General features: G+C 42.0%; 1 protein-coding gene across 1 annotated transcript in view; it reads left to right on the top strand.

Moving 5' to 3' along the window:
* The window catches only part of aldh1l2 (aldehyde dehydrogenase 1 family, member L2), a 37,696-nt gene that overhangs the window by 6,953 nt on the left and 18,340 nt on the right, over positions 1-12,403 (top strand). Inside the window, exons 3-6 of the mRNA XM_078242609.1 lie at positions 2,199-2,433; positions 6,050-6,215; positions 7,380-7,481; positions 9,780-9,869. Coding sequence (XP_078098735.1) covers positions 2,199-2,433; positions 6,050-6,215; positions 7,380-7,481; positions 9,780-9,869 — 593 coding nt within the window. The remainder of the gene's footprint in view (positions 1-2,198; positions 2,434-6,049; positions 6,216-7,379; positions 7,482-9,779; positions 9,870-12,403) is intronic.

Genomic DNA, 12,403 nt, shown 5'->3' on the forward strand with positions numbered 1-12,403 from the left:
CAATTTCTTCTAAAGTATAAAAGACTGTAACATCTGGTTCACTAATTACACCATAAGAAATTACATAAAAATGCAACAGAATAAAAGTTTTGTATTGGGTTTGTGCAAAAAAAACAAAACAAGACCGAACATCTCGGATGTGTGGACGGCCTCTGATGATCCTATGTCCTGGGTTTTCTATGGGTCATCACAGGCCTGTTCTGTGGCTGAGGTAGATGCATGTTGACTCCACAGTGCTCCTGGACAAAGACAGGCCTTAATCCTGCGTTAGCTGCGGGATAGTGGCTCCATTGTCTGTTTGGGGAGAGGCCCTGTGTGGCCCAGAGATGCAGCTCTGAGTAGGGCTGGGTACCCGACTCAATTCTTTTTAGGACCCGACCGAATTGCCTCTAAAGTATCGAGTATCGAAAAATGCCTCGTCATTCAATACCCAATTTCAATGCCTAAGGAGTTAAAGCTTTAGCGCGTAACTGTTTGATATTAATGAACATCTGTTACATTGCAGCCATTGCCAAATGAGTTGCTACAAAGCTAATTAAGACCATCAGCTCCACACAACTCTCTCTGGATTTCTCAGTATGACTATGTTCAGAAGATTGTGGCGTCCGGTGACTTTCCCGCGCAGAAACTCAAATGAAGATAATGACCTCTTCTGAAGAGTCCATCATGTTTTAATGCTCCGTGTCCTCCTTGGCTACTAGTAACAGTGTGGAGGAGGTGGGGGAGGCTTGTATCATGTGGACGCGCCAACAGTTTTGTTGTCATTACTTAGAATTCCTCATGGGGGCGACCACAACTATGCACTATAGCTTTAATCTCATCAGAGTCAGTGAGCCAATCAGCCTGCATAATGCTTCTACTAATATCTAATAATGCTGGTGATTGGCTGTCCAACGTTACACGTCATAGAGGCATGCAGGAAAAACTCTACGTTACACACAGAGACGGGGCTCAAGTAGTAGGAGCTGAAATATAAATAAAAAGATTTGTACCAAATGTATAATGTTGTAATTTGTTTTTGTTTTATAAAATTCGTATTGAAAAAAGCATCGTTCAGGAACCTGTATCGAAGTCACTGTAACGAAAAATTTTTTAACGATACCCAGCCCTACCTCTAAGGTGAAAAGTCTACAATCGGGCCGCGCTCTTTGGTATGATGCAATTGGTTTTTAGTAAGCATCATCATGAGCAATCAGCGGCCTCTTGACCTCTGCCTGTCTTCCTCTTTTCTTGAGGAGTTGGAACCAATATTCAATTGACTTCAATTCTAGTACCTTCTGTGGCTGAGCCCACTCAAGTTTAGTTTCTAGCCCTTCAGGGAGATCAACATAGGAATGATACTGTGATATTCAAAATGCACATATTGCGGTATTAAAAATACCTGCTCCCATTGTAGTCTTAGTTAGTATCTACAGTATGCTCAGTGAAGGTTGACTGTCTGCTATCTAAATGGCTCTTCACAGAGAACAATTAGTTACCTGTGTTTTTTGTCATAATGCTCATGTAGTGTAGCAAGCAGAGGCCTTTTTTCACAACTTTCCTTCTTGGTTGCATTTAATGACACTAGAATAGGACAGTGTAAAATGGACCAAAAAGCATTGCATTCACAAGCTACAATGTTGAAAAGTGAAACTGAAAAGACAGTCGGTAAGCCTGAATTAACATTGTGGAAACTGTAACATGGATTTGGTCATTTCCTTGCAGTCAGATCTCATATTGCTGAAGAGCCCAAGTTTCAAAAAACAGACTTACTTACACATGCATTGCAAGTTTGAGCAGTTCTATAAAGATTGAAATGAACTGACGTATGAAGTAGAGCTAGAGCAGTAAATCTGCTGGGCTGATATCGGTAACAGCATATATGTTGGACGATTACTAATTTAACGTTTGAAAGTCTGCGGTACAGCAATGCCAAAGATGTTTGAGGTTATTTAGAAGCAGTGTCCCATTACAAATAATCTGATGTCGTACATACCTTGAAAATACTTATGTAAAATTAAATATTGATCCATCCTTATTAGAATTTCTAAACACTAAAATATCAGTATCAGCCTAAAGAAATCCAGTATCTCCTCTAAGAATGTCCGCAATCAAAAAAACTGCTGCACTTAAAGGCTCCAACCATGAACCCCAGATTCCCTATTGCACTTCCGTTCTGCTTTCTAAACTTATCAGTAAACTCTCCTCTTCTATGTCAGCGGTGGCGGCGGAGAAGGACGGGACGCCGGTGTTCAAGTTCCCCCGCTGGCGGGTCAAGGGGAAGCCCATCCCGGAGGTGGTGGATGCCTACAAGGCGGTGGGCGCCGAGCTCAACGTCCTGCCCTTCTGCTCCCAGTTCATCCCCATGAACATCATCGACAACCCCAGGCACGGCTCCATCATCTACCACCCCTCGCTCCTGCCCCTGCACAGAGGAGCCTCGGCCATTAACTGGTGAGGAAGAGGGGTTAGGCAGTAGTGGCGGACGTCGTCCTCAGATAAAATACCTTTGACACCAGAGAGATGTCAGACCACGTTTCACACTGAGCTTGTAGGAAGCAGAGGGTCAATTCTATTTACGCCATCTTGGGAAAACAGTCATGACCGGTCGAACGCCGTGTGACCAGTAACCAGTAACATAGCTCAAGCACGGCATTCGTCGTTCGACTGATCGTGACTGTTTGCCCAGGATGGTACTGTCTTTATAATCTATCTTTTTAATAAACTGTCTGTACACTTAAAGGAGCTAGTTGAGGTGGTTCGGGCATCTGGTAAGGATGCCCCCTGGGCGCCTCCCTAGGGAGGTGTTCCAGGCACGTCCAGCTGGGAGGAGGCCTCGGGGGAGACCCAGGACTAGGTGGAGGGATTATATCTCTAACCTGGCCTGGGAACGCCTCGGGATCCCCCAGTCGGAGCTGGTTAATGTGGCCCGGGAAAGGGAAGTTTGGGGTCCCCTGCTGGAGCTGCTACCCCCGCGACCCGACCCCGGATAAGCGGACGAAGATGGATGGATGGATGGATGTCTGTACACTTAAAAAGTTCTCAATGCTTGGGTTTACATATATTCATTATGCTACTGTTGAAGTGTGGTGCTATTTTGAGCCTTGTTAGTGGTGTAGAAATAGCGATTTATTTTTACTTTAGCATGCCCTGACGACTAGCGTTATAAGGTAATTAGCGGTTTGCGCTAAAACTGGTCACATGAAAACATCCCAGAGAACGGTCGACTCGGTACACATGTGTTATTAACCCTTAGGTTCATTTTGCGCCGGATTTGTCCTAACGCACCGTCCCATTCCCCTGGTTACCCCCACTAGTCCTGCCATTAATGTTCCAATATACTTGGGGCAAGCAAAAAAGAAGTGCTGTGCCAACAGGTTTGGCAGTTGACCCTGCTCGGCCAGGTTAATAATTACTTGTCTTGCTTTGCCAGACCCTCCGTCAAAGCACGCCGAAGGAGGGTCTGGCTGCTCCAAATAGCATCAGGGCTGCCAACTTCAAAAAACCTTGGAGTGAGATAAAAAACTAAACTAAACTAAAAAAAAATTTATATATATATATTTACATACACACACACACACACACACACACACACACACACCAGTGGTTCTCAGTGTAGGGACCAGGGTCCCAAAGTTAATTAACATTACTAGGACCACTGCAATTCTAAAGAATGAGAACAGTAAAAAAATGTTTCATTTTCATTATGGGTGCAGTCAGTGATGTCCTGTACTCAAATATCATTGTCTGGAATTATGGAGCAAAGTCTTTTCATAGCACCTCAAGTTTCAGATTTTTAGTCATATAACAGTAGAGGTATGGGATTTTACTTCGAAAAATCTCCATATTTATACAGTAAAATTGTTGGATTTTCAGTAAGGATTTAGTCAGAGATGTCCTTAACTCAAATATATCAGTCATTGTCTGGAATTATGGAGCAACGTCGTTTTATTGCACCTACAATTTCAGATTTAAAGTCATTTTACAGTAAAAATGTTGGACTTTACTTGGAAAAACCTCCATATGCATACAGTTAAATTGTTAGATTTTAATTATTGGTGTTTTTAGAGATGTCAACTCAAATATTTTAGTCATTGACTGGATTTATGGAGCAAAATAGTTTTTTAGCACCTCGACTTTCAGATTTGAAGTCATTTTACGGTAGAAATGTGGGACAATTACTTTGTAAAATCTCAAAATGTATACAGTAAAAATGTTGGTTTTTATTTCTTGAAAATATAATCCACTAATCTTATTTTTATGTGTACTTTATATATAAACACATAAAACACCTTATTTTGAAAACCGGAAGTAGGCCCATGTGTATCTTAGCGTTAACTTTGCCAAGACCGTTGATCTGTGCCGTTTAATACATTTACCAAAAGGACTAGTATATGAGTGCACTACAATGTCAGCGTCGGCTGATTTGACCACGGAGATGATGAGTGTCGGTTGGCTTGACCGCAGTCCTGGGATGGCTTCTGAAGTAGCATCGCAAATGTGAGACCATTTCGAAAATTCCACAGACAGGGGGCGCTCTTGAACCCCCTCACCGTCTCTGAAAGCATAACTAGTTGATCACGAGAGGCTCAACGGGTAAAAATGCGTGTGTCTCACGGCCAATACGTCAGCGTTGGCACCCCTGTAGCATTCGGGGTTTGGGAGGAAAACGTGCTCTGGTTTAATGGCATTTCTTTAAACCAATCAGAATCGTCATGGGCGGTGCTAAGCTCCGCACAGAGCCGCTGCAAAATAGTTGTGCGAGAGAAAACTCAGATTGGACAGATAGTCTAGCAAACTTTAGATAGATATTGTGTTAGCTAATTGTAACTGGCATTACTGAGTAAATGTGTTGGCTTTATGACTTTTCTCTACATGTGGCTACATTGGGTGCTGTAAAGTAAAAGTTACACAAGCTAGCTTCCTCTAATGGTTTTTTAAACTGTACTTTAGAGAAACTAAAAGGCTAAAAGGCTAAACGTGCATAGTTCACCAGGCCCTGAGTCCTGAATGGAGGTAGAGGAGGGTTTGCTGCTATCTGTCTGTGTAGCAGTAGGTTTTCTTATCTCCTCCTCTTGCTAGTCCATCTGTTCTCCACCCTTAATATCTCTCTGCTCCTGTTATCACTGTGTGTAAATGAATAGCTTCCTTTTGTTTTCAACGGTAAATTAGCTTGGTTCATAGACTATGGGGGAAACAGCTAGCTTAGCCGTGTCCAAAGTTTAAAAAAAAGAAAATGAACAGCAACATGACTACAGGCTCCTGCAGGAGAAGACAGGTTGGTCCTATGCTAGTCTCGCATTGCAGTCTCTATCTCCACAGCGATGTGGAGTAAGGTCTGGCTACACCACACATACATTCTGGGATAGGAGAAAAATAACGCTCTGGGTTGTTTTCATTTTTCTTTTTTTAAACCAATCACAATCGTCTTGGGCAGCGCCAAGTTCCGGACGCAGCGACAGTGGCTCTGCTAAATAGTCTCGGGAAGGAACTTGTTTCGGTGACACATTTGCACCCTGATAAAAACTGATAACACATTCAATTTTAAATTAAGTTAACTGTTGACACAATACAGTAACATTATCTATTTAAATTGGCTAGATACATCGGCCCCAAATCGTCCCACTTAGAGAGTAAATGCCGTAAACATATTCTTTGTAGAGCTTTACAATCATTCACCGAAAGAACCAAGCAGGCCTGCCTTGTTGCACGATCCAAATTATCTTTAAAACTCGCCATTTTCAGCGTGTAGCTTGCTTGCTCGAAGGTTGTTGTTGAGGGATTTTGAGAACGGCAACACACCAGAGCGGAAGGAGAGGGGTAGAGTCTGACAAATGTCAGGCTTTATCCTTGAAATATACTTCCGTTGATCCAGACTAGTCCAATGCAGGCATAAAGGAATATGTCTTATCAACAGCCCCAATCCCTCCAGGTGCAATCAGCTTTTATTTCTTCTTTATCTGATTCTGCTCCATTTGGTCAGGCTTATGGTCTACTTTATAGCTTATATCAAAGTGGTTTATGGCAACGCAAGGCTTGGTTATATTTCTGTATATGTGTGTGTCACCAGGACCCTGATCCACGGTGATAAGAAAGCTGGATTCACAGTGTTCTGGGCTGATGATGGACTGGACACCGGACCAATCCTGCTGCAGAGGGAGTGCGCTGTGGAGCCCACCGACACCGTGGACACACTCTACAACCGCTTCCTCTTCCCAGAGGGCATCAAGGCTATGGTAACCACCTGGAATTTAAAGTGCTCATATTATGCTTTTTGGCTTTTTCACTTTCCTTTATTGTGTTATATATCTTTTTTGTGCATGTAATAGGTTTACAATGTGAAAAAGCCCAAAGTCCACCCCAAAGGGACTTACCATCTCCAACAGAAAACACTGTTCACAAACTGCTCCAAACAGCTCTATTGTAGTCCAGCCTTTACTTCAGAGACAAACGTGGTCACTTTGGAACACATGGTATAATGCTCGCCTAGCTGCTAGCATGGCACGCCCTCATACTCTGCTTCTGACTGGCTAGTAGTCCTTACCTAGGTACTGTCAGGGCACGCCCTCATACTCTGCTTCTGATTGGCTAGTAGTCCTTACCTAGCCACTGTCAGGGCACATCTTAATACTCTGCTTCTGACTGGCTAGTAGTCCTTACCTAGCTACTGAGCATGTGTGATGTCTCACTCTGTAGCTAAAACAGAGAGCTAAACACACAGGGTGAAAAGAGGAGCTGCAGCAATGTGCAGTACAACAAAAACATGGTGTTTTTTTAAAGTTAAACCATGTAAACCTATTCTGATGTAACCTCTAAATACAATTATGAACCTGAAAATGAGCATAATATGAGCACATCAATATTTTTTAGGACTGTAATCAAGAGTGGATGATCAGCATGCATTTATATTGAACCATTTTCAAGTTGAGTAAACCATCAAGTAGTCCTGTAGAGACATATCTTCATGCTCTTTCCCACAAGGGTGGCTGTGGCTCGGCCGTCTACCAATCAGAAGGTTGGTGGTTCGATCCCTGGCCCTGCAGTCCCATATCGATGTGTCCTTGGGGAAGACACTAAACCCCAAATTGCTCCCGATGCTGCGCCATCGGTGTGTGAATGTTTATCTGATGAGTAGGTGGCACCTTTTACGGCAGCCTCGGCCACAGTGTATCAATGTGTGTGAATGGCCAATGGTTCCTGTACTGCGTAAAAAGCCCTTTGAGTAGTCGTTAAGACTAGAAAAGCACTATATGCAGTAAATACAGTCCATTTACATTCACAATGCTTAGTTCCAACTTACCCTTCTCTATCTTTTGAACTTGTCAGCAAGAAATGAACATAAATGACGCAGACACACAGCACAGACGGAGGTGTCACACTCGCACTGTTTCCTGCTGCAGGTGGAGTCGGTGCAGCTCATTGCTGATGGAAAGGCGCCAAGAGTTCCCCAGACAGAGGAAGGAGCGAGCTATGAAGGAATTCAGAAGAAATCCAACGCCAAGGTGAGAGGTCCGGCCTCATTTCAGACCGAAGTCAGATACCCTATGAATATGGCCCTCTTTCATTCATTCAGACTGGAGCTCCAACTGGGCAAAGTGGGGAACCGCCCCAGGGCCTTAAGGTGGCTTACCTGATTTTGAGACCCTGGCTGTGGTTGAATAGTCAAATAAATGATCTTCTATGTCTTTTCCTTAATCCCGATGGAAAACATTATGAGGTCAATGAAAGATGTGAAGGAGAATTCATGAGGACTTAATAATTATTATAATTATGACGGCGGATGTTGATCTAGTGTGGTGAAACTACAATGTTCTAAAGGTGGACTAAACAGAAAGCACTTCTAGATACCTTTTTACCTTGTTGTTTCATGCAGGCTCGATCAATGTGGACAACCCGTTGGAAAGTATTACTTATCTTCCATCTTATTTTGCATTAATTATGGCATTCTATCCCTGTTTAATGTTCATCATATGTCTGTTTTAAAACTCTCGGTGCATGAAATGTCCTTATTCTAAAGCACTGAGCTGTTTTTCTTGTATGAAAGGGGTCATTCAAGTTTATTATCATTATTATTATTGCTCACGCTCACCCTCCTGTCCACTCATATTTATCCACATGAATCCCAAATAATATGATTGTATGAAAATAATTGTTAAATGAATGCATATAATTATAACGTGTTGTTAGGCCTACAAATCTACTGTACATATTAGTGATGTATGGATTGCAGTTACAGGCTATGGGTTAGATGGTTATGGTGTGTGTCATGTGCGTCGGTGGTTGTAGAGTGACCGCGGTGGGAAGGGCTTGTGTGGTATGGGTTTGAATGCACGTGTTTTAAGCTCAAATGCTGCGTTAAGTCGCTCTTTACATCATTAGTTTTGAATGAAATGGTGGGGACAGTAGTGTTCCAGTACCCTGGATGAGGTGCTTCCTACAGACAGTGTCCCAGTGGACTGCTGCTCAGTGAACAGCACCTTCACTCAGAGAACAGCGTGGGAATGTACTTTTAGCCCAACATGTTGTTTGTTTAGGTCAGTGGTGGAATGCAACTAAGTACATTTACTCAAGTACTGTACTTAAGTACAAATTGGAGGTACTTTGAATTTATTGAAAGGGATAGCCCCTTAAGATGTAGCATCTCATTTTCGAGGGGGGCCCATAAACACAAATACATAGTTATCAAACACATTCAAACAGAACAGCGTTACATAACAAACCAACACTACAAATACACAGGTACAGACAGCTTGCTCACCCTCTCTCACCCACACCCCCCAGCTGTTACACAAAATAGAAATTAGATACAATCATAGCCTGGATAATAAATCCATTCCAAAAGAATAAAGAACAATTGAAGCAGTTTGTCTTCAGCACAAATAAACAGAAAAAGTCTTAAGAATGCACAATTAAAAGCATAGACAGTTTGTTCTGAGATGAGAAAATAAAGATGTCCTGGAGCAGCGGTAAGTGGTGATAGATCTCAGACAAACAGGGAGATTATTCCAATCAGAAGGAGCTTTATAGTTGAATGATCTCCGTCCAACTTCTTTAAGAATTCGCGGGACAAAGAAAAAGGGATATTGCATATGTACTCGACTTGAGTCTTTTCTTTTCATGCCACTTTCTACTTCTACTCCGCTACATTTCAGAGAGAAATATTGTACTTTTTACTCCACTACGTTCATCCGACAGCTTTAGTTACTTTACAAAACAAAACACATGTAGTTTATCAAATCTGATGTTTTATTATAACTTAAACTACCCAACAATATACAGGCCTACAAGTAAACTTAGTCAATTTAACACTTAGTTGATTGACAGAACAGTTTAGACCGTTTCCAGTTTCTAAAATGTGAGGATCGAGCACTTTTACTTTTAATACTTTAAGAACATTTTCTTGATGATACCTATATACTTTTACTTAAGTAACATTTTCAATGCAGGACTCACTTGTAACAGAGTATATTTCCAGTGTGGTATTAGTACACTGTTCAGGGCTAAACATGTAAGATTGAGTGTCTGGCAAGTGTTTATCTTACAAGAGGAAAGGCAGAGGTGGGGCTGATCTTAGCTGCTTTCTGATTTGCCTATTGGAGCCATGTTGCTGGCAGTGAATCTAAATGTGCTATTCTTAGTGTAGAGTTGTTGTTTTTTTAGTCCAGCGTCAATTTTCCACGTGGCGCTCAGCTAGTAGCAGCTGTTGGGCTTCCCTCTCATTCTCAGAAATGTGCGCGACCTGGTCTGAAAATGAATCTGAGCCGTCAGCATGTTGACTCCAGTGTCGCTTTCTCCCTCAGGTCAACCTGGCCCAACCAGCGGAGGCCGTCCACAACTGGATCCGCGGCCACGACAAAGTCCCCGGTGCCTGGACGGTCATTGATGGGCAGGTGCAGTACCTGGAACACACAAGCAAAATAAAACACACACACTCTATGTCTATTGCAAGGCCAGATTAGAGCTGTTAGCAATTCCACATTTTGCCGTACAATTAAATGCCTCAGAAATGATGGCGATTAACAATAAAACAGTCCCTTTCAGGGACATTTAAAAAAATATTTATTTATGTATTACTTTTTGAAACATATTCAAGTTTTGAATGAATCCCAGGATATGTATTTTGGTTCTGTCACTGTTGTGTGACCCAGATAATGTAGTGACAAAAATACAAAGCTTATGAAGTAAACCATGCCTCTTTATTATCATAAACAGTATAATTAAAGTAAATATGATCTAACAGTATCCCCCTTGTCATTTGGCATATCTAAACAAAATGAACAATTACCAGTCATACGCATTAAGGGAATGTGAACAATTAATTGCGGTTAAACAAAGAAACCGCAATAATGTATTTACCCAATTATGTAATAATTGATACAGGCCTAGGTCAGATTGATAAAGGGCTGTATGGCTGATATAGATTCTGATAGTTTGGGGATGAGACAGATATTTAGTAACTCAAACATGGTGTCAACAAGTCCTGGAAGAGTTCAAATGTAGGGTTACATACAGTATGTTGCAGTTTGACAGTGTGGTATCATTAAACCAGGCATTTGACCATCTTTTCTTTATTTACTCCTGTCAATAGTAAAATGTATCTTCCTTTTTAGAGCATTGGCATTTGAAGGTCTTAAAGTCTAAAATCTATGCACTTTCTTTTTAAATTAACGTTTTTATTAAACTTTTTTGGCATAACAGGAAAGTAGATACAGTGGGGCAAAAAAGTATTTAGTCAGGCACCAATTGTGCAAGTTCTCCCACTTAAAAAGATGAGAGAGGCCTGTAATTTTCATCATAGGTACACTTCAACTATGAGAGACAAAATGAGAAAAAAAAAAATCCAGAAAATCACATTGTAGGACTTTTAATATATTTATTTGCAAATTCCTCGGGAAAATAAGTATTTGGTCACCTACAAACAAGCAAGATTTCTGGCTCTCACAGACCTGTAACTTCTTCTTTAAGAGGCTCCTCTGTCCTCCACTCGTTACCTGTATTAATGGCACCTGTTTGAACTTGTTATCAGTATAAAAGACACCTGTCCACAACCTCAAACAGTCACACTCCAAACTCCACTATGGCCAAGACCAAAGAGCTGTCAAAGGACACCAGAAACAAAATTGTAGACCTGCACCAGGCTGGACTGAAGACTGAATCTGCAATAGGTAAGCAGCTTGGTGTGAAGAAATCAACTGTGGGAACAATTATAAGAAAATGGAAGACATACAAGACCACTAATAATCTCCCTCGATCCGGGGCTCCATGCAAGATCTCACCCCGTGGGGTCAAAATTATCACAAGAACGGTGAGCAAAAATCCCAGAACCACACAGGGGGACCTAGTGAATGACCTGCAGAGAGCTGGGACCAAAGTAACAAAGGCTACCGTCAGTAACACACTACGCCGCCAGGGACTCAAATCCTGCAGTGCCAGACGCGTCCCCCTGCTCAACCAGTACATGTCCAGGCCCGTCTGGAGTTTGCTAGAGAGCATTTGGATGATCCAGAAGAGGATTGGGAGAATGTCATATGGTCAGCTGAAACCAAAATAGAACTTTTTGGTAAAAACTCAACTTGTCGTGTTTGGAGGGGAAAGAATGCTGAGTTGCATCCAAAGAACACCATACCTACTGTGAAGCATGGGGGTGGAAACATCATGCTTTGGGGCTGTTGTTCTGCAAAGGGACCAGGACGACTGATCCGTGTAAAGGAAAGAATGAATGGGGCCATGTATCGTGAGATTTTGAGTGAAAACCTCCTTTCATCAGCAAGGGCATTGAAGATGAAACGTGGCTGGGGTCTTTCAGCATGACAATGATCCCAAACACACCGCCCGGGCAACGAAGGAGTGGCTTCGTAAGAAGCATTTCAAGGTCCTGGAGTGGCCTAGCCAGTCTCCAGATCTCAACCCCATAGAAAATCTTTGGAGAGAGATGAAAGTCCGTGTTGCCCAGAGACAGCCCCAAAACATCTGAGGAATGGGCCAAAATACCAGCAACAGTGTATGAAAACCTTGTGAAGACTTACAGAAAACGTTTGATCTCTGTCATTGCCAACAAAGGGGTATATAACAAAGTATTGAGATTAACTTTTGTTATTGACCAAATACTTATTTTCCACCATAATTTGCAAATAAATTCATTAAAAATCTTACAATGTGATTTTCTGGATTTTTTTTCTCATTTTGTCTCTCATAGTTGAAGTGTACCTATGATGAAAATTAGAAGACTTCTCTTCTCAAAATAACATGACCAAGTTGTCTCTAAACGTATGAGCAGTACAGCACCAATCACTTTACTAAAGACATACACACTGGACACCCGTCTCTGGGCCTTTTCCGTGCCCATGTAGTCCCAAGTACGAGCCCGACATCTCAGAAAATAAGAACGGTCTTTCCTTTAGAGCTACAGCTCTGTAGCTACGCA

Source organism: Sander vitreus, chromosome 23 (genome assembly GCF_031162955.1).
Source record: "Sander vitreus isolate 19-12246 chromosome 23, sanVit1, whole genome shotgun sequence".
Lineage (NCBI taxonomy): Eukaryota > Metazoa > Chordata > Actinopteri > Perciformes > Percidae > Sander > Sander vitreus.